This window comes from Pollachius pollachius (genome assembly GCF_949987615.1).
Source record: "Pollachius pollachius genome assembly, chromosome: 14".
Taxonomy (NCBI): domain Eukaryota; kingdom Metazoa; phylum Chordata; class Actinopteri; order Gadiformes; family Gadidae; genus Pollachius; species Pollachius pollachius.
Window position 1 is genome coordinate 2,743,782 of NC_136947.1, and position 22,450 is coordinate 2,766,231.

Consider the following 22,450-nt stretch of genomic DNA (forward strand, 5'->3'; position numbering starts at 1 on the left):
AATTATTTAGGTTTTATGTCAATGTACTGCATACATATAGTATATATCCTACATGTATCGATTCAAATAATGTCCAGGCCAGATGTTTCACGCTTTTATGGAAAATGCAACGACAGCTGCGCCGGTTCACCAGGAGATGGCGCTAGAGAAGCAGATATCAAACGCTGTCTGCTTCATGTGCTTCAACTGTCACTGCTTCGGAACCAGGCTGCTCCCAGCCCGTCCACATCCCATTGCGGCCATGTCATTGTCTAAATCCTGGTCCACTCTACTCCTCACAATAATACGAGGATTTTCCATAAACAGCCCTAATCTTATCCAGTCTCACAAATCAGATCCAATACAACTTCTGGGTTCCCGAGATCAGCGCAGGCCTTGCACCCTTACGTAACAACGTTGGATCCCGTTTTGAATTAATTGCCATCGATGACGTTTCATGCGTGCTCCTTTGCTGCATCCTCTAGTAGTAGTGTGGATCCAGAGGCAGTAGATCACTCGTTACAGTTCGCAGCGGCTTCTAAGGTTACGAATGCCATTTTGGCTCCACCGCGGTGTCGTCAAGGGAGGAGCCGCGCCGTGCTGCTGCTTCTGCGGGGCGCGGAGCTCAGCGTTCAGCCCGGGCTTGAGCCAAGATGTCTGGTGCTGCAGCTCGAAGCGAGCAGCCTAGCCTAACCCTTTTTCCACATTGGGGGGGAGGAGGAGGGATCCTTGAGTCCTGTCGCGCAACTACAGTAGACTAGAGGCTGTACTTTCCGACTTGCTCTGTCGGGAGTCTGGACAGTTGTGATCTACGGGAGGATAGTCAGAAATAGCCTTCAAATGCGATTAGGTATGACGGATAGTGGCGAAGGGTTTCCGCGGCACTGTGCGTAAAGATGAGGATTCCTCCAGTAAGTACTGCATCTGTTTATCGGGATATATGGGGCTAGACTACACGTTTCACTACTATTACAACGCCTGAAGCCCACTTGCTTCTCTGCAATACATAATTTATTCGCGCTAATCCCGTAAGGACGTGTGTTCCTGGATCGGTGGGGCACTTCCAGAGGACGGTGTTTAACGTAACAGCAGATCGACAACATGTTACCGGGGTCATATAACGTTAACGTGCTTACGAGCTCTGGGAAAACTGCATGTAATGGTAGTAGCATTTATAGCCATTGTTATTATTGTTCTAGCGGGATAATTATGCACAGTGGGCAGTTTGGTCAAGTTTACACCGCCGACCAGTAAATAAGAGAGCCACAAAGCCCCAGCGGGTGTGTGGCGTGGTGTGTACCCGTTAATGCAGCGAAGAGCTGCCGCTACTCGGCGCACGACCCACCGTAGAAACGCTGTGGCTAACAGACGCATTGTATTGTATTGTATTGTATTGTGTTTTCCGGACAAAGTGATAGTTTGTAAGGGTTCCCGCTCTCTGTTTGTACCTGCCTGGCCACATTGCTCCCCTCTTTTAACAAGAGTTATCCCACATCTTGGGGTTAAACTGTTGGGGTCACTTATTGGCGGCCCCTTGAGTGGTGTTGATACTCTTTTCAGTTAGCACAACATGAACCTCACTAACTAAACTAAAGTCCAAGCAAAGCCCTGGCACATGACTGGACCGTGCTTATTATTTTGATACTGACATTTGAAATAATATGACACGTTTTCATTTGTTGGTTCTAACACTGACTGTATTGGATTTTCAATGGGCCTCTATGTTGGCCTAACAACCGTTATTATGCAGAATCCATGTCGACTGTTTATTTTGAGGGAGTTGTTTTGTGCTCCGTTTGTGCTGGCTTGTATACATTGTTTTTATTTTTTCAGTGGTTATAAACCATACCATTCATTTTGACATACATAAGTTAAATCAAGTTGATAAAAAAAAAGACTACAGGCTTGACACAAAAAAACAAACGCCAAATAACGTTGCCTAAATGTCGTCTCAAATATAATTCCCTATATTGCCAGTAGCCTACTTATTTAAGTAAAACAATCAGCCTTTTTAACAGCGATCTAACTAATGAGTGGCAGTTGCCCAGCAGGGAGTTTGGTCAGGTTTACTAATCTGAAGTAATTGAAGATGACAGAACTATTCTAGCAACATCTGGGTTGAAGATTCAAGCTACTTGTAGTCACATCTTTTGTGTGATATCTTTGGTCGTTTTCTTCAGTTAAGTATTGGAACAGCTTTTCTATAATGAGATACAAACCCATGTTTACATTGTTAAGTTTAGTTATCAATGTTCTTTTTGTCACACCAATATTCTTTTTTATGTCACTCTTGTGTTCCCAGGTTAACATAATGCAACAATTACGTATTTTAATTAATTAAGACTATTTGCAATAGTAAATACTAGTGGATAATTAACAGATGAAGTTCACCTGACAAGCAGCAAAATATGTGCTGTGGGTCACCTGTGGTTATAAAGTAATGTCAGGACTTGTTGAGAGCTCCTCTACTTTCTGTTATGCGCTGATAAAATCAAAGCCTAGCATAAGACGGTGCACCTCTTTTCCACGCCACTGTAAATTAGTAAACTGTAATGGCCGACCCATTCAAGTTTTCTTTATAGTTTTCCCTTAGATTATTTTTCCTGTCATGTATTGTTATTATCTGTGACTATTTATAGCCTATCTACTACAGCGGGTAGTGCCCCAGACTTGTAAAGATGTAGGTTACTCAAGGCTTTCATAACGCATTAAGCTTGCTTCCTCTGAAGGGACCCAGGGCAGGCGGTCTCGAGACATTTTCGTGTTGTTTTTTCTTCTGGTGTTTTAATGGAGATCAAAACATCCTCGTATCTCATAATCAGGCTTGGCAGTCGCTTAAGAAGGGCAGGCCTTAAAAGGCACTTGCCTTGACAGGAAGACTGCTTCTGTCTTTACCGTTTCCTAAACTTCAAATCTCGGCGGATTCAGCCCCCTTTCTTGTCAGGAGAGATGGAATACGTTTTTAGATTTCTAGAGCAAGTACGACCTGCTATTACGTGGTAAGAGCCTCACTTGTGGCTTTAACTCTGTGTCATTCAGACTTCTTTGTTTTTATTTATACTTCCCTCAATGTTATCTCTATTTTATTTTTGAATTCCCCACATAAGCATAACATGAAATAACGTAAGTATAATACAAGTGTTAAACCAACAGTAAGTTATAAATAACTTCTTGCTTCCTCTGTCTGACACTTGCACACACACACACACACACACACACACACACACACGCACAGATCCACATGTGTGTGTCACAGTGTAGCCTCTTGCTGGAGAACGGGAGACAACTCCCAGTCATACTCCCTGAAGCATTTCCCAGTCATGGCGTGGAGGATTACATAATGCGCCGTCATTCGCCGGTCACGCCGATCGTATGGGCTAAGACAGAGAAGTCGGCCCATTGGTCAACAGAGGAAGTAGTCGTGTGCTGTGTCCCCTTCTTGCGGTCTGCAACGAAACTTGCTGGACAGCGCCTGACCGGCTGGCGACAACAATAACCGGATACAGGGCCCTGTTTAAAAAAGAAAAAAGAGGACCTGGTGAACCCTGGCTGGACTTGAATGCTCGTTCTATGCTCTTCGCCTGTTTAATTTAATGGCATTGACATTCCAGTTTGTCCAGTCAGGCGTATTTGTCATACCCGGAGCCCAATGTTTGGGCCCGTCGTTAGCATGGCGTGGGACACCCTAGTGGACGCCACTACACGTGTGCACGTCTGTCAAGCAAAGGTCGATGTGTGGATGTATACATCTGCATGGATCGATCATATATTGGGTTCAATAGAAGGCCTGCCTTTCCCCAGAAGTGCTACTGTTATCCAGTTTTATAACAGGAAAAACGCCTTCTTTCCTTCCCATGAAGGATTAACCCCCAGTTCTGTACCAAACCGATTTAGGCTGCCGTTTTATGTGTTTCGTTTTTCAGAGCGTAAGCGGGATTGTTTTCTTTTAAAATGGTAAATAGGTGCATTCTGGGCTTGCTTTATACGCAGGGGGTGGATTTTTTATTATACAACCACACCTGATAATGTAATTAGTTACCGAGGTGGAAGGGAATGCCCTAAAGCAATTTGCCAGTCCACCAGACAGGATTTTCTAAATGCTGTGTATACGTTTTACAAAAGCAATCATATATCAGGAACGTCCTGACCTCTCAGATCAGCACTGCCCTCAATTTATGCTTTGGTCCTACGTTACCCAAAATACAAATCATCTCAATGTTTTCTCCAAAAGTAAATCCCAGCTACTGTGAATGTTTTTTAAATGAAGTAAAGTTATTTTTACACACACACACACACACACACACACACACACACACACACACACACACACACACACACACACACACACACACACACACAGAATCTCTGCCGTTCTGGATTCGGAAACACGCACACACTTCAAATCTCGGCCTCTCTGGACTTGGTGAACACACGCGTCTGCTGGAGTAGAGCCTCTCTCCATGTTTGCATGTCTAAAAATACAACCTCTCCACTTACTTTGACTAAAGATGCATTATTCAGCCATCCTACAGAGTGATTAAATCTTAATCAGGGACGGGCATCTGTCAGTGTGTGCGTGTGTGTCAGATCTGCATAATCTGGATGAAATATCCCACTGCGAATTATTTTGACAGTGCAATTGTAATGCGTCTCATGATTTGGGAAGTAACCACAGCTATATGCACATTGCAGCTTTAGTCATAAGAAACAGCCTGTGTGTGCAAGTATTGCAATCCGCCACCAATAGGAACCTATGCGCTAGTGTATCGTGGAACCAGTGTGTAGAGCCGGGAGCACTCCACCCGATTGTGGTGTAGATTTCCATGTGTACATGATGATTCACGTGGTTTCGTGGAGCCGTTCGTCTGGACGTTCAGGAAATGTTGAGGGTCCCACAGGTCCGTCGAGGTGAAGGGAGTTGTGTTTGGGGCGTGTGTTTCGATGATAACACGAGCATCTGCCAAGTTCCTCAGCGGTTGTCTTTAGTCACTCTGAAGGGCGTGGGTCGTCTGCATGTCTTTACCCTGGCCCGTGCGGCCTGTGCACTGTAATACCAGGCTCCTTCTCTGCCTCACCGGCATGTCAGGTTTCCCCTCGCCTGCATTGAAATGCTGGATTAGATCCCAGCCGGCTTGTGGTTGTCTGAAGGGGACTAGACAAACTCACGGTGTACGTTCCGACTGTTTATTTTGGTGTTTGCTCTCGGTGACATCATAGTCAGCCGGTTTGGCATGGATAAACAAACCAAATACAAGGCCATTCCTACTTGGACTTCATTCGCGGTGAGCTCTGTGTAGGTCACTTCCTGGCAAGGTCAAAGGGTAGGGCATAAGCACAGAGGTCGTTTGATCAATTTGATCGATAGGAGAGAAATCCAATACGTTGTCATTTATCAACATCTGCGGCTCATTGCTTCAGAGAGGCATATATTTCAGTCGATTGTCAAATAAAGTATCACGACTCGCTGTCCCGGCCTAGAGGACACTACTAAACAAATATTTCAATATTGGTGACTGACCTTGTGCGTCTAGGTCTGGGATTAGTAATCGTATGTTTACCTACAGTTTTGTTTCAACCAATCGGTTTTCACCGTAAGCACGGTTCACACTAACTAACGCACCACGCCCCCTAGCTTGCGCAACGCCTGTGTCTTCCCCTTGTTGTGCTGACCGTGCGCTCCGGAGCTCCCCGTCTTTAAGCTCAGCAGAAAATGTGTTGAGTCAGCTCCTTTTCCGCCCGGTCGTACACACACTGCGCAGGGTTGGGTCTCCTGAGGGGGCCCGACCCCCTGCATCTCGTCCCAGGTCCCTGTGGGACCTTATGAGATGAACTCTGGGGACAAGGCTGATGGCTTCCTGTAGCTGGGCCAACGCTCACCTGAACCTCACCATGCCTCACACTCGCACACTCATGTAACACACACATACACGCACACGCACACACACAATCACTCGTCCCCTGTCCTGCATCAGCACGGAGCAGGTCCGTATTTTCCATCTCTCCATCTGTGATCCTTAGCATCACGTCCTAACTTGGTGTTAGGACGTGTGGATGGAGAAAGGCTTTAAGGTGTCAGACACAGTACGAATCCCAGGTTTGTTTCAACTGTACAGCTGCTGGAAGTAGTGGATGCTTTGGTCCTCGGTTTTGTCGAGATGTTTGAGCAAGGAAATCATTGGGCCAATACCAGCAACCACAGGGGGGCTTATATTTAATGTTTATATTAATGATTTAGTGTAAATCATGTATTTAATAGAACATCGCCCCACATAAAGAACAAGGAGTAACATAACCAATGATACCAATGTCATGAATGCGGTCATAACAGCTACCGAGTTACACACCGATGTATCGAGACGGGCAGAAATTCTCCAAAAAAGTCGTGCATGTTACCATATGAAGGCACATCCTAAGCTCGAGGTTTACGGGGTTTACGCTCAGCCAAACACGGCGTGACCTGTAGAGCCACCTTCTCGTTGCTCGTAACACTAGTAAATCCAATGCCGGAGGAGTTTAGTCGCATCTTGTTGCGTGTTGTTGAGCTCTGTTTACAGCGATGTTTCCCCCTCGTTATCGCAGGTGTGGGCGCTAGGCGCTTGCCAGACTGGATGAAGTGAACGCGGGAGAGGGAGAGAGAGAGAGAGAGAGAGAGAGAGAGAGAGAAAGACCAGTAAACAGCCTGCTGAAAGAAACAGCTCCACCACCTGCGATTGCTCTGGAGGACCTCAACGCAGGTGAGACCCATCAACAGGAGGTGCTTCAGAAATATGTCTGTGTTTGTTATTGGTTATGGATTTATGTGGGGGCAGACATCGTTCTACCATTATGTCTGTCCATCATGGCACTCCCTCCGTGTTCCTTCTCAAGGGTTCTTCCTTAATACGGAGGGAGGGTTTTCCTTGCTCTTTGGGAGGGCTAGGGCTAGGAGGCTGTCGTAAAATGTGGCCTGTGAAGCTGTTTGAGCTGTGATTAAAGGGGTGGAGGACCTTAAAGGTGAGGCCCGATGGCTTAAGGCTAGTGAAGTCACGCTGGGGCAATAAAACTTTCCCAAACCAGCCAAAGCTAAGAGATCTTCTAATGTTGTCGGAGAGAAGGGAGTGCGTGCTATAAATGTATGGGGAATTAAATGCATTATATCATCTCTGTAAGCATTGAGGGTCCGCTGGTTGCAGCATTCACCCAGATAGCTTGTTGTACAGAGAGAGAGGGCTCTCAGCAGGGGAGTTTGCCATGTTTGAGGGTTTTGGTTTCTGTTAAAATAAACGATTAAACATATCAAGTAACAAAAGTGGCTTTGGTTTCTATGTTAAATCGCTAATACTTCCAATTTGGGGCGAGGGCCAGTAAGAATTGTCTCAGGGCCTTCTGAAAAATGTCGTTGAACCCTGTATATCGACACGCTCCGCACGTTCCACTCTGTGACCAGTGCCCTGAGGCTGTTGATGCTGAACCCCCCCACTGTGGGGGTTCTGTCCTCCAGGTTCAGCCCAGTGGCGGTGGCACCAGCGTGGAGCGCCCTGACACATGGAGAATTACTTCCAGGCCGAGGGCTTCAACCTGGACAAGGTGCTGGACGAGTTTGAGCAGAACGAAGGTGAGCTTGCTGCAGAGTCGTCCCTGGCGATCGACATTTATCGCCATCGCATTTGTGTATCACAGATATCCTGGTCCTGCCCTTGTGTCCGTCCTTCTCCCTGGTGACTCTCAGATGTTTTGAGCATTCCTATTACTTTTGGATCCTACTGTGGTAGAGCAGGGATACTTGCCAGACTAGGGAAGGTGAGGTATTAGTATGCGTTGGTTAACATCCACACGTTTGGTCAACGGGAGTCGCAGGGGAAGCAGAAGCAAATCTGAAAATGGAACACTTATACTGTTAAGCTGTGTTGATTCGGAGGGGGACGTCTCAAGAAGATGCTGCAGAGACAACAGCCTGGACAGATTCTTTTGCCCGATCAACGCCAACCGACCAGGGGGATGGGCTCAACTCGCAGGGGGAGGAGGGATTACCGTTCAGATGTCGTTTTATTTTTTTTATTTCGCCATGTCGCAAGTGGAGGCGGGGAGCGGCGATGTGTGCGGGCGGGCGGGATCGCAGGATCGCGGCCGTCTGCCTTTCTTCCGCCCGACGCGTTTGCCTTGAAATACGTGCAGGTGGCAAATGAGGGTGGGCACCATGGGAGTTGGATTAATTAGATTGGAACGTTTCCCATGGGCCCCGGCGGCAGACTACGCAATTAGCCCAACGCACAGCCGAGACTGTAAAGTGCCTTCTTCTTGTCTAGTTTTTTCTATTTATTTCCCCCCCAGATCTAGGCTATTGCTCACCACAGAGGGAGATATTATAATGGCACCCTTTTGTAAGGGTTCCGGAGGGCTTATTTATGGAAATGATTATAAAGTCAACATTGAGTTAGTTTGCGGTGGTTCTTCTTACGTGGTGCTACAACACTACTTGGCTCTCTGGGCTACACACGGCTGCTGTGTTTGTTGTTGAATCTAATGTGATGACAGGGCTAGCAAAGAGGCTGTAAGTGTTGTGAAAACCTGTTTCTATTGAAGTGTGTGTGTGTGTGTGTGTGTGTGTGTGTGTTCACTGGTGTGCGTGTGTCTGCATCCATGTAGCACATTCCAAACTGGTAACTGCGCAGCATGAATTCCAATGAAGGGAGGTGTGTGTGTGTGTGTGTGTGTGTCTTTCGTTGAGTGCTGTTGATACTTTTGAAACAGTGGTCATGTCCCCTCGATTAGTCTGTGTAGGAGTGTGTGTGTGTGTGTGTGTGAGCGAGAGGGAAATGGAAGTGAACATTACTGGAATTTCCGCCTGCATTCCACACTATTCATGTGTCAGGTTGACTGATGACTGGAGCTCTCCGGGGGTTGGGGGGGTGTTGGTGGTTTTGTAGCAGATTGCCCCACTTTCTGAGGATCTCTCAGCCCATCCTGATGCTCAATTTCCCAGCCCATACCCACCTCGTTTCTCCATTTACCGCCTGGTTCCTGCCATGCTCCGCTGGTTCAGCCGTCCAGGGGGGTACATCATACTCAGGGAAAAAGCACCTCTCCTACCAAATGCTGTTTATTTCCCCTATTGTAACGACTGAGAATATGCTCCTTTCTGTTCTACCAAGTCTGTTGTTGAAGGACAATTTCCTAGTGCTGGCCTTATTAAACATTTTTTCTTGGTTGTGGCTGAGTAACATGAACAATGAATACCGCCTCCTGCATGGTCATCATTGCTTTTCAGATATTTTGTTTCCCCTTGTGCAGTCGATGGGTAGAGGAAGATGAAAAATATTGCCAGAGCATTGTTATTCACCCATGAATAAACCTCCCTCATCATTCAGCTCCTCTTGGCGAGCTTCTGGATCCGTCGGTATCATTTTACTCAGACTCTGTTAAAGGCGTGGTTGCCGATGGCACGTTGGTCTGGGGAGGCTGCCGTCGTTTTCTTCAGCACGAGAGGTGTGATCAACGGGCCTAGCTCGAATGTCTCTGTACGCAATTGGCTGCTTGCCGTCGCTTCCCTGTCGTCATTGTGTTAAACCAGCCAATGGCGCGTCAGGGGGAAAAGCCAGCTTGGTGATTGGCTCCCGCAAAAACGTATCGGAAGCAGAAAGAAATCTATTGCTCCTCTCCAGACCCTGAATTCAAATTGCCGGCAGAACCCAGAACCCAGAACCCAGAACCCAGAACCCAGTCTAGTTGCTGCAGGTTTTGCGTTCGTGTGTCTAACCCGTGTCCCTCACTACTCTCCCCCGCTCCCCAGATGAGACGGACACCCCCACTCTCTCCGACTCCAAGTGGACCCAGATCCTGGCGCCACCAGCCCACCTGCTCTCACTGAACCCTGCGCTGGCCCACGCTGACCTGAGCCCCCTGGAGAGCCCCCTGCCCTTCAAGACTCCGCCCCCCGACACCACCCCCACCTGCTCCCGAGGGGGCGGCGGCGAGCCCAAGCTCCTCCTCGCCGCCGGGGCTCCGCCCTGGGGCACGGAGCGGGCCCAGGACGTCCACAGCCCCCCCCTCCCCCAGCCCAACATCGGGAAGCTGGTGGGCGTCGAGGAGCGGCCATGCTCCCCCGACCGAGCCGCCGCCGCCGCGGGGAACGGCCACGGCTCGGGGGACGGCGCCGGCCCTGAGCTCAACGGGCTCGACGGCGAGGGCGGCCGCCGCCACGCCCCTCGGACCGGGGGAGGGTCCCCCCTCGCCTACACCCGGTTCACCTTCGAGGACGAGCCGGAGCGGCGCCCGACGCCAGCGGGGGATCGGCGGCCGGACGCGTCGCTGGCGGCGTCGGCGTCGGAGGCGTCCGACGGGCGGGATCCCAAGGGGAACGCCGTGAGGAACGCTCCGGAAGGACCAGAGGGGGGGCCGTCCAGCACGGAGCAGGACCACGAGGGGGGCAACGTCCAGAACAGAGGAGCGGTCGGGACTCGGGGCGGTGGTGAGGAGGAGGAGGAGGAGGAGAAGGAGGAGGAGGAGGAGGAGGAGGTTGCACTGGATGGGTGCTCTGTTCATCCAGCGCAGGAGGCGGAGATGATGATGAGCCGTCGTCACGGTGACCGCCTATCCGTCCCACCGGGCCTCGGCAACGGGGTGGTGCCGGAGGGGAAAGGGCGGGGCGGGCGGTACGAGGAAGAGGAGGAGGAGGAAGAGGAGAGGAGGGGCCTCACTCCTAGCCCCGTCCCCTCCAAGGAGGACTCTGTGACGGAGGAGAAGGAGATCGAGGAGAGCAAGCAGGAGAGCGCCGAGGGCGCGCCCCCCCCCCCCGCTCAAGCTCAACAACAGCCGGCTGCAGCCGGTCAGCGTGCCGTACGGCGGCGCCCGGCCCAAGCAGCCCGTCAGCCTCAAGCTCCAGATCCCGCGGGCCGACGCCCCGGCGCTGGTGCACAACACACTGGGCCCCTCCCCCACCGGCAAGAACAAAAACCTGGACACCCAGGGGGGCCGCGTGCCGGGCCCCGCCCCCGACACGGCGTCGAGCGCCGAGTCGGACCAGGACGCGGCGGCGGCGGCGGCGGCGGCGGCGGCGGCGGTCAACGGAGACTGCTCCGGCTTCCCCACCTCCGCCCGGAGCCCCGACAACGACGTCCAGGCGGGCCAGCAGGGGGCGCTGTCCAGGAGGCCGGCCGCCCCGCTGGGGGAGGTTGCCCCCGTGTGGGTGCCGGACTCCCAGGCCCCCGTGTGCATGAAGTGCGACGCCAAGTTCACCTTCACCAAGCGCCGGCACCACTGCAGAGCCTGCGGCAAGGTCAGTGCCGGAGAGGAACGCTAAACCCGGATCCCAGATAACAGGATTCAATTAGCATTCATCCGTTCATTAAGCAGACGCGTTAATTCGAGCCGATTTTTACAAAGGGGGGGGGGGTGGGGGGGGTGAGCAATCAAAGCAGGCGTAATCAAGGATTCCAAAAAGCAATCGATGCGAGCGCAGGATGGCTCGAACAGGGTTGCAGTGGTGTGCTGATATCAGCGCACGGGTCACTGCTCGTTAAACAACAACAGCGCATTGACCTTGATCACGCTGCGACAAATTTAATAGTCCAGTCAGGCGTTAAGGTTGTCCGGGCATAGCAATAGAGCCTTCCGGTGCTTTCTAAGGCTGTACTTAATTAAATTAACTTGTAACATGAACCTCATGGGATTGTAAGGAATTATGATCATTTCATTACATTATGTCATAGAGCATTTTTTTTTTTTTTCTCAAGTTCACCTTGAATTTAGGCCGTACATGTTTTTTCATTCTTCAGGACTGAGCACAATAGCTCTTCCAGTTCAAAGCCTCATCTCGTCGAACGATAAACAAAAAACGCACAACACGCCAGGGAATGGACAAACTGCTGAAACAGCACCCCCCCTGGCCAAACACTGTGGATAGCAATAGGCATTTGTGATTGGCACAGCTGACTCCCATGGTGATGACTATGGAAAACGGCATCACCTTTTACAAAATATTCATCATTTGGAGAGAAAAAAAATGTGATACCCTTTTTTTTTTTATGTGGTTTCAACACTGCTGTCCCTGTGGTTTGTCCGTCTTAAAACGACATCAAATGATTTCCGGGTGGACCTAGCTGGTATACCTGAGGCCAGTGCTAATGCTGGGTATGGACATGCCGGGGGGCGCCTGTCAGTAGAGAGACCGCCGCTGGCATACCACCTGAATTGAGCTGTACTTCAGCCTCTCTCCAACACTTACACACACAGCCTGCCACCCGAGGCTGACCGGAGCTGCCTGTGTAATAATACTCAGGGAATGACGCAAACACACAGGGATTACACCGTACGACCTGGATCACGTGCTCACCACTTACACCTGAGCCACCTGTTTGTTGACATAAGACACACATAGGATGCACACACGTCTGTAAACAAAGGCTCAGGAAAGAAATGCACGAGGTCATGACCTCTAAACGTGTGTGTGTGTGTCAGAGAGAGCGAGCAACAATTTCTTTATCACTTAGTGCTGGTTTAATTTTACATTTACATTTACATTTAGGGCATTTAGCAGACGCTTTTATCCAAAGCTGACTTACAATAAGTGCATTTGTTACAATAAGTACATTTGTCATAAGAAGTGAAACAATATATCGCTGTCAGTGCAGTAAAGACATTCATAGAACCAAGTGCAAGTATTACAATCGCTAGGCTAACCCATTCCCCGTGTAAAGCAATGATAGCAGCTACTGTAGATGCTACACAATTGAGTACCTTGAATAAGTGCAATGTGCAAGTGCCAGGACGTACAACAGTCAATGGTGGCTGTGCATTGGTTTCTATGCAGAGTCGAGGTGAACTCTGAACAGGTGAGTTTTGAGTCTTTTGCGGAAGCAAAAGACTCTATTATACTTACGTTATCTAATGTTACGCTGTGTGTGTGTGTGTGTGTCAGGTGTTCTGTGCGGCCTGCTGCAGTCTGAAGGGGAGGCTGATATACATGGACATGAAGGAGGCCCGGGTTTGTGTCACCTGCCATTCGGCTCTCATGAGTGGTGAGTAGGGACGCTCGATTATGGGAAAAATCATAATCACGATTATTTTGGTCAATCTTGAAATCACAGTAATTCAAAGGACTTATTTTTGAGTTTGAAAACATCATGTATTTATTCAGCATGTCTCTCCCAAAAAACACTTTGTAACTGAGAACTTTGAAATTTCGCCTTTAAAAAAATACCCAAAACGGTCAAAAAGAAAATGTTCAAATCTAAAATAATGTACAGATATGTACACAGCTGTTCTGCACTTTCTATAAAACATTTAAAGTTCTCCTATTATACTACTTTTCTGGTCTTAATTTCTTATTAATGACTCCTATAGAGCAACCTGACACGAATTATAGCACAAAAAACGATGTCGATTTTCGGGAAACTCTTCCTCTCATCCGGGCGCTTTCAGCGTTCTCCGTCAGCACTCAGCTTCGTCCTTCTCCGCCCCCTCGCCCCCCTCCTGCCAACCCCACTCCGTTGTGATTGGTTACCTTCCGGAAGAGCATGTTGCAGCATTACCATACATGGAAAATCCGGATTGTTCTACGTAGATAAATCCCGGAAATTGTGAATGGCGACCGGCGTCCCTACTGTTTAGCGCTCTGCACAGCCGCCCCAGACGGTCAGAAGGGAACACGTCTAAATGCATTTATGTCATTATTCGACACTTTAGTATGGTTAAACCTGTCTATAAATCATTACAACAACGTTTATAGGTCATAAAAGTTGAAAAAGCATAATAGGTGCTCTTTGATGAAAAAGATATGTTTCTTTTTTTCCAATTATATTAGTTTTGTGATCGGTTGACGCTAAAATCAAAATCACGATCAAAATTCGATTAATCGCCCAGCCCTAGTGGTGAGTACAGTACACGTATTGTATTCTCTACCGTTTGAGTGTGTTCCTGACGTCAAACAAACCATTAGACTCACAGATTCAAAGCCAGGGACTGGTTTTAATCGGAGCCCCCTCCCATTCTGTAAGGCCTCTCCAAGGAAAAAAGCAACAAGCATCTTAATTGTTTGGGAATAATCATCCTGTCATGTTCTTGAATGAAAAGAGAAAATGCATCACAGACCGTCGAGACCGAGCCAGGATGATAATAATAAAACTCGTACTGCAGACGTCCACGATGAAACCGCAGAGATCAGTTGTGTTCCTCAAAGGCAGTGCTAACCCTGCTTACTCTCTCCCTCACCAGAGCTTTGAACAGCGTGCTTGTTAGATTGTTTTTGTTTTAGGGAGGAGTGTGATGGCTAAGGTAACGATATGGACAAAATCTGTCTAATATCCCGGGGCTTCTCTGCAACCTGACGTTACGAGCTTCCTGGACAACAATAGAATGCATCTCCGGCAAGACTGCCTTCAAGTGTTTTCTTTTTCTCTTTCTGTTTTGGTATGATTCATCAAAAAAGAAGAAATGACCGCAAACCAAAGCTCACAGTTTTCCAATTAGCAGGTCACTCCTAGCCAGCTTGACAAACGACCACGCGGTAAAGACGTCCAGTCTCTGACCCCCACCCCCCTCGCGCCCGGTCCTGGGACCCCTCGGTAACATGTAGCCCCCACCTTTCCTCCCAGCCGAAGTGTGGAGGTGCGTGGCGGCGGCTAGCGGCGTTAGCGGTTATGGCGGCGGCGGCGGCGGCGGCGGCGGCAGCCACACCCAGCCCAACCCCAACAACCCGGCCGAGTACTGCTCCACCGTTCCCCCCCTACAGCAGGCCCAGGCCTCTGGGGCACTGGGCTCCCCCCCGCCCACCGTCATGGTGCCCGTGGGAGTCCTGAAGCCGGCCTGCTCCGAGGGTACGACCTAAACCCCTAAACCCCTAAACCCCACCATCCGCTACACCCTCGGCTCTGCAGAGCTATAATTGCTCTTTTTTTTTTTCTTATTATAATCTGCTGGATCTGTACCCTGGCCAGGCTTGCCCTGTTTGGTTCCCCCCCCATCCCCCCACCCCGAACTGCTTTCCGCTCTTTAGTGATGTCACAGATCGTGGTGGCGTGCCTGCTTGTCCCCTGCAAAGTATTTTTTTATTTTTTTTTCTAAAGATGGAACTACTTCTTTTGTACTTATCGGAAGCAGTGATTGCAGGTTTGGAACACACCCCCCCCTCCCCCTTTGCGTTTTCTCCCTGTTTTGGTCGCTTTGTCCGTTTGGAGTTTTCTAGCGTGCGATAAAAAAAAAAAAATGCAATTGTGATTTGTTTCTTTTTTAAGTGTGTGCGCGTCTCCCCCCCCCCCCCCCCCCCCCCCCCAGGGCTGCTGACGCGGGAGCAGAGGAGGGTGTGGTTCGCCGACGGACTCCTACCCAACGGGGACGCCTCAGAGTCGGCCAAGACCCCCAACCCAGTTCCAGACCCTGCGTCTCGATCCATGGCCGGCTCCCTGTTCTCTACCAAAACCTCGGACGCCTCGGAGGTAAGGCCGCCCACCCAGACCCCCTCCCTACCTCCGCGGCGCGTTCCAGTCCTTTGAATGCTTCAGCCGTGACAGGTTCATACTTCATAGATCCCCCCCCTCCCAGCCACTTCTGGCTGTTTTTTGTTACAATGAAGCCTTTTGTTTGGCTGTAGCTGCTTTCTGGGTCAAGGCGAGTGCTACAGAAGCACACGGTGACCAGAAAATATCCTGGCTTAAAGCAGGATAAAGGACTGCTGTAAGTCTTTTACAGGGGGAAAATTTTATAAATTCATAGTTTCTGATAAGCTACTAGTGAAGAAAAGTGGGCCTTGGAACAGATGACAGAACTACACATTGGGTTGTTTGATGTGTTTTTTTATGAACTGCAGTCTGGGAGCCAAAAGTTGCATGGATTAATTGTATTGATTCTGAAATTGCGGTTGGGGCTTTTTTTTTACAAAAGGCCCACTTTTGGTTCCGATATTATCATGCATTAGTGTGTGCATGCATGTGAGTTCATAGTCAATAGACGGCTGTTGACTCGGGTGAAGTCGGTGCAAAGTTTCTACTGTAATATTGGAGAGAGAGAGAGAGAGAGAGAGAGAGAGAGAGAGAGAGAGAGAGAGAGAGAGAGAGAGAGAGAGAGAGAGAGAGAGAGAGAGAGAGAGAGAGAGAGATCCTCGGCGTGCTGAGAAGCTGTCTGCCCCCCCCCCCCGACCCCTCTCTGCTCCGGTTTAATTAGTGAGCCGCCCACAGAGTCCCTGTCTTGGTGGCAGAGGGCGGGGCGCTGTCTCCCGTCGCCCCGTACAGTGGAGGGTTTAAGGCGCTCCGTGCCACCCGCTGCCCGGGCCCCAGCACGGCCCCAGCACGGCCCCAGCACGGCCCCAGCACGGCCCCAGCACGGCCCCAGCACGGCCCCAGCACGGCCCCAGCACGGCCCCAGCACGGCCCCAGCACGGCCCCAGCACGGCCCCAGCACGGCCCCAGCACGGCCCCAGCCGGCGCCGTGCTGGGGCCGGCTGCACAGAGATAGCGCCTTGGTTCTGTCCTAGGCGAGGGATTTGGATTTTGGATATCTTTTTGGATTTGGTTTGTTTTGTCGGTTATATTATCCCCCTGGAATAAGCGTTATTGCATGTATCTCAGTCCCTCCAGAAAAACGCGATTATGCGATCGCATAATTCAACGCATGATCAGCCAAAGTCCGCATATTCATGCGGGGGCCGCATTTTTTCAAATATGCCTCACTTTCACCGCATAAATTGCTGATTTCCGCGCAAAATATGCGGGGCTTGCATGATTTCATAATCCCTGCATTTTCGTTGCAAAAAAGTCACATATAGCTTAGCAGAAAGTTGAAAAATGTTGTGTTTACTTCACACAAGAGCAGCCATTTCCCCTGTTGCCATGGGAACGTTATGAAGTGACGTAATTGCGCCCGTTCCCGCAATTTTTGCAAGTTCCCGCAATTTCATCGCATAAAATTGCATAAATATGCCGCATATTTCATCGCATTTTTTAAGAAAACGTGCCGCATAATCAAGGATTTTTGGCCGCAACAATCACAAAAAAATGCCGCATTTCTCTGGAGGGACTGGTATCTTATCTTCTTATAAATGTATCTGTAAAAGATATTGTTTTAAACTTCGTAGAATATGGTTCCCTGTATGGGTGGTGGCCGGTGACTTGTGGTCGTGGAGGTTGTGGAGTGTCACTGCCCTGCCTGACTGTGTGTTCTTCTGTGCATCCGCCAAGAAAAGGCTCGACCTTGAGGACTGACCGGCTTGCAAGAATACACCTGAGGAAATGAGTCGCGTCCAGGTTTAAAATCAACGCGTCAGCCTTTTTATCACAGTGTGGGCCGTGCACACTTTTATTAACCTCTTCATTTTCTCGTGTGTGACACGTTGTGTATATTAAAGGTTGTATCAGCGATTCTATGCCGAAACATAAATGGTCACATTCATCTGATCTTTCCTCACGGTCCACTGGCTGCCCCGCCACATAAGCAGGCCGTCCAAAAAACACGTCTCTGTAGGCAGCCTGTGCTCCGAGATCGTACACAAAAACAAATGCTACTACCAACTAGGGATGTGAATAACTCATCACACATTCACAAAGGCAGCCATGGATCATCGGCAAGAAATCACTTAATATCTTAAACGCAAAACAACAACTACCTGCTAAGTAGTTCCACTCAAATTGTCTGTTCAGCCCTCAAAACGAGAGCTGGTAAATTGTGAAAAAAGCATTAAACTGTAATCCGAAAACGCGGTTATATGCTATAGTCCCTACAGTATCTGTGGTATAAAGGCTGAATTTCGACGGTCTACTTTCAACATAAAGAGTACGTATCTATAATTTGAAATTCGTCCCAGCCTTTATACCACAGATATATAGGGTCTATAGCATATAACGCGTTGTCTGATTACAGTTTAATGTAACAGTAAGTTACATTATTTCCGCAACTGCAAATTAACCGCACGGAGATTACCATGGCAACCGGTCAAACAAATGTTCTTATGGCGATAATTCTGCGCGCACATCCGCCGTGTTGATAAACAAATAATCCCCCTATAAATGAATGGTCTTCATTTATTTTCTATGGCAAGTGACCGTGGTATAAGTGGGATAATGCCCTTGGCCACCTGTCCAACATCAGTTCCGTCTGTTAATTCTTGTTTATTTGAATTGGGAAAAAATGTTAACCCTCCAAATGTTAAAAATCGACTTTGACCCTCGGGAACGAATAATGGAATATTCTGACCCATCCCTACTACCAACCACTCGAAACCAAAATAAATAGTATTCCAACCAATCACCGACAAGGGGGGGGGGGGGTGTTATGGGGTTTTGCGCTGCGTTCGTGATCGTTTTTACTGGATGCACGAAACACGGAAGGGAGGGGCGAGCTGGCTCTGGTTGTTTGGGCCCTCGCTTCAAACACCGACAGAGGAGACGTCACCCGACATCGCTGACACAACCTTTAATCCCTGTGGTAGATAGCCCTCTGATTCCTGTTCTCCTCCTCCTCCTCCTCCTCCTCAGGCGTCCAGGGGCCCGGGGCCCGGGGGCGGGGCCCTGGCGATGGGGAGCCCCGTGGGCAGCTCCCTGAGCCTGATCCCCGAGGACGGCCTGCCTCCCATCCTGATCTCCACGGGAGTCAAAGGAGGTACGGGAGGCCACGTCACAGGTGCTTGCCTTCATCCCTTGCCACACAGCTGCCTCCTCCTCCTCCTCCTCCTCCTCTTCCTCCACCTCCCCCTCCCCCTCCTCCTCCACCTCCCCCTCCCCCTCCTCCTCCTCCTCCTCCCCCTCCTTCTCCTCCTCCCCCCCTCCCCCTCCTCCTCCTCCCCTCCTCCTCCTCCTCTTCCTCTTGCTCTTCCTCCCCCTCCCCCTCCTCCTCCTCCTCCTCCTCCTCCTCCTCCTCCTCCTCCTCCTCCTCCTGCTCTTCCTCCTCCTCCTCCCCCTCCCCCTCCTCCTCCTGCTCTTCCTCCTCCTCCCCCTCCTCCTCCCCCTCCCCCTCCTCCTCTTCCTCCTCCTCCTGCTCCTTCTCCTCCCCCTCCCCCTCCCCCTCCTCCTCCTTCTCTCCTCCTCTCCTCCTCCTCCTGCTCTTCCTCCTCCTCCTCCCCCTCCCCCTCCTCCTCCTGCTCTTCCTCCTCCTCCCCCTCCTCCTCCCCCTCCCCCTCCTCCTCTTCCTCCTCCTCCTGCTCCTTCTCCTCCCCCTCCCCCTCCCCCTCCTCCTCCTTCTCTCCTCCTCTCCTCCTCCTCCCTTCTCATTGTCTCTTGTGTTGTTCTCCCTCTATGATCACTGGCTCACCGCCATCGCTTCCGATTTGAAAGGGGGGGGGGGGGGGGGGGGGTTTGCATTTATGTTTTCACGTGACTTTGGGGAGCGTCTGACCCCAAAGTGTCGTCGGTTGTTGTGTGAAACGAGTCCTGGTAGCTAACCTTTCATCTCCTCCCACTACCCCCCTCCCTCCCACGCCCTTCCCCTCTCGTCTCCCTCGGACTTCAACTGTCTCCCTCGATGTTCAACCCCTGACATCTCCATCGGCATCGCTCCTGCCCTCTCCGTCACCACCACCACCACCTCCACCATCACCATCGTCGTCATCATCATCATCATCATCATCACCATCATCATCATCATCACTACCACCTCCACCACCACAACCTTCATCACTACCACCTCTACCACCTCCACCATCACCATCACCATCATCATCATCATCATCATCACTACCACCTCCACCATCATCACCATCATCGTCATCATCATCAACATCATCATCATCATCATCACTACCACCTCCACCATCATCGTCATCATCATCAACATCATCATCATCATCATCACTACCACCTCCACCATCATCATCATCATCATCATCATCACCATCATCCTCACTACCACCTCCACCATCATCATCATCATCACCATCATCCTCATCGTCATCATCATCATCGTCACTACCACCTCCACCATCATCATCATCACCATCGTCATCATCATCATCATCACTACCACCTCCACCATCATCATCATCATCATCATCACCATCATCATCATCGTCATCATCATCACTACCACCTCCACCATCATCATCATCATCACCATCATCCTCACTACCACCTCCACCATCATCATCATCATCATCATCACCATCGTCATCATCATCATCACTACCACCTCCACCATCATCATCATCATCATCATCATCATCACCACCACCACCTCCCTCTTGGTTCCCTCTTGGGCTCTGCTAATGAACCGACCTCTGCCCCCCCCCCCCCCCCCCCCCCCATCCCGGCTGACCTCCACCCACCTCCTGGTGCCCTGACTCCCCCCCCCCCCCCCCCCCCCCCCCCCATCCCGGCTGACCTCCACCCACCTCCTGGTGCCCTGACTCCCCCCCCCCCAGACTACGCGGTGGAGGAGCGGCCCTCGGAGATGCTGCTGCTGCAGCAGCTGGAGGAGGGCGGTCCGGACCCGCTGGTGTTCGTCCTCAACGCCAACCTCCTGGCCATGGTCAAGCTGGTCAACTGTGAGTACCGCCGGCTAGCAGAGCGGGGGGGGAGTCTAACACAGCTGTGTATTACAACATCGACCCCCGCGCCTCGGGGGTCCACTTTGGGTCTGCGGAGCTCCTACACACTGGGACTGGGATTGAGGGCCGTACCAATACAGTTTAGTTTAGTTATTTATTTCGATCACAATTCGAACACAACATTGCATACTTGCCATAAGTTTAAAAAAATAATAATAGTAATAATAAGTTGTCATCTTAATTCATACATTGACATTGCTTAAAAGTACTGACCGAAAAGGTGTAAGGTGTGCATCTATGTTTTTCTTCCATAGGTCCCTCAGGATCTTATCTTTTTCTTATTATTTTATTTTTCATTAATTATTATTGTTATTATTTATTGTTTTTTACAATTGCTATGACTTGATTTGTATCCGTACGAAGCATTCTGTTTCATAGATGATGGTTGCAGGGGGTCTGGGGTATGATTTGTCAAGCAGCTATCAGTCGTTGCCCCGTTGCCACTTAGATCCTGTGGCTGTCTTCGTATTTTGATTTGTTGCGTGTGTTTAGCGTTTTCTTTTGATAGTAAGCAATGAACCAATGGTACTAAAGATGGCTTTTTGGACGTATTGCAGTGCTTTCTCTCGGCTGTAATCTCTAGATAGTTTCTTCCTGGCGGTGATAACATAACCATTAGCCTGACTATTGAAATTGTAATTCATGGCTTCACGAACAATCGTCTTATTCTGAAAACGGCCCCATCTTATATTCAGGCTCTGAATGAACCGTTTCTCCCTTCTCCCTTCCCTCCTGCCCTCCCATTGGCCCAGATGTGAACAGGAAGTGCTGGTACATGACCACTAAGGGCATGCATGCGGTGGGCCAGGCGGAGGTGGTGATCCTGCTGCAGTGCCTGCCCGACGAGAAGGCCATCCCCAGGGACATCTTCACCCACTTCGTGCTCCTCTACCAGGAGGCCCTGACTGGTGGGTACCCCCCCCCCAGCCCTCCTGGTGCCCGGTGGCCTTCTGGAGGTCCTAGAACCCCCTTTAGTATGAGAGGTGGGGGGGGGGATGTGAATTCATCGGCGTATCGCGACCTTAGCTCCCACAACAACTTGCGTTATCAGGCTGACTCAAGATGTATCTATTTATTTATTTATCTATTTATTTATCCATCAATTTAATATTAAAAGAAAATATTTATATATATATATGGCATATCTATAAAATCCTCGCAGTACCCCATCACGAGCTCCCTAAGTGTTCCCCTCCTCATACTTCAGTAGGTAATCCGTCCTTATACTGGAGACGGTGATACCGTATGTTCCCGCTGCCTTAGAATGGCGGAGGGTCTTTCCAACAGCATCTACCACGCAAACCCCCTACAGGCCGATTGTGGAACTACAGGCCCTTAGAGGAACTACAGGCCGTCAGTGGAACTACAGGCCATTAGAGGAACTACAGGCCCTTAGAGGAACCACAGGCCGTCAGTGGAACTACAGGCCATTAGAGGAACTACAGGCCATTAGAGGAACTACAGGCCATAAGAGGAACTACAGGCCATCAGTGGAACTACAGGCCCTTAGAGGAACTACAGGCCGTCAGTGGAACTACAGGCCATTAGAGGAACTACAGGCCCTTACAGGAACTACAGGCCGTCAGTGGAACTACAGGCCATTAGAGGAACTACAGGCCGTCAGTGAAACTACAGGCCATTAGAGGAACTACAGACCGTCAGTGGAACTACAGGCCATTAGAGGAACTACAGGCCGTCGGTGGAACTACAGGCCATTAGAGGAACTACAGGCCATTAGCGGAACTATAGGCCATTAGAGGAACTACAGGCCGTCAGTGGAACTACAGGCCATTAGAGGAACTACAGGCCGTCAGTGGAACTAGATACCGTTAGTGGAACTACAGGCGGCTAGAGGAACTACAGGCCATTAGTGGATCTACAGGCCGTTAGAGGAACTGCAGGCCATAAGAGGAACTAGAGGCCGTTAGAGGAACTACAGGCCATTAGAGGAACTACAGGCCGTCAGTG

The 22,450-nt window shown here is 50.0% G+C and overlaps 1 protein-coding gene across 1 annotated transcript in view; it reads left to right on the forward strand.

The window, feature by feature from the left end:
- Nucleotides 1-756: 756 nt before the first annotated feature.
- The window catches only part of zfyve9a (zinc finger, FYVE domain containing 9a), a 36,270-nt gene continuing 14,576 nt past the window's right edge, over nt 757-22,450 (forward strand). Inside the window, 11 exon segments of the mRNA XM_079751455.1 lie at nt 757-890; nt 6,559-6,713; nt 7,460-7,573; nt 9,749-10,745; nt 10,747-11,233; nt 12,875-12,974; nt 14,550-14,771; nt 15,229-15,389; nt 18,420-18,564; nt 20,297-20,419; nt 21,235-21,390. Of these exon segments, the coding sequence (XP_079607581.1) occupies nt 7,504-7,573; nt 9,749-10,745; nt 10,747-11,233; nt 12,875-12,974; nt 14,550-14,771; nt 15,229-15,389; nt 18,420-18,564; nt 20,297-20,419; nt 21,235-21,390 (2,461 nt within the window). The 5' untranslated portion in view covers nt 757-890; nt 6,559-6,713; nt 7,460-7,503.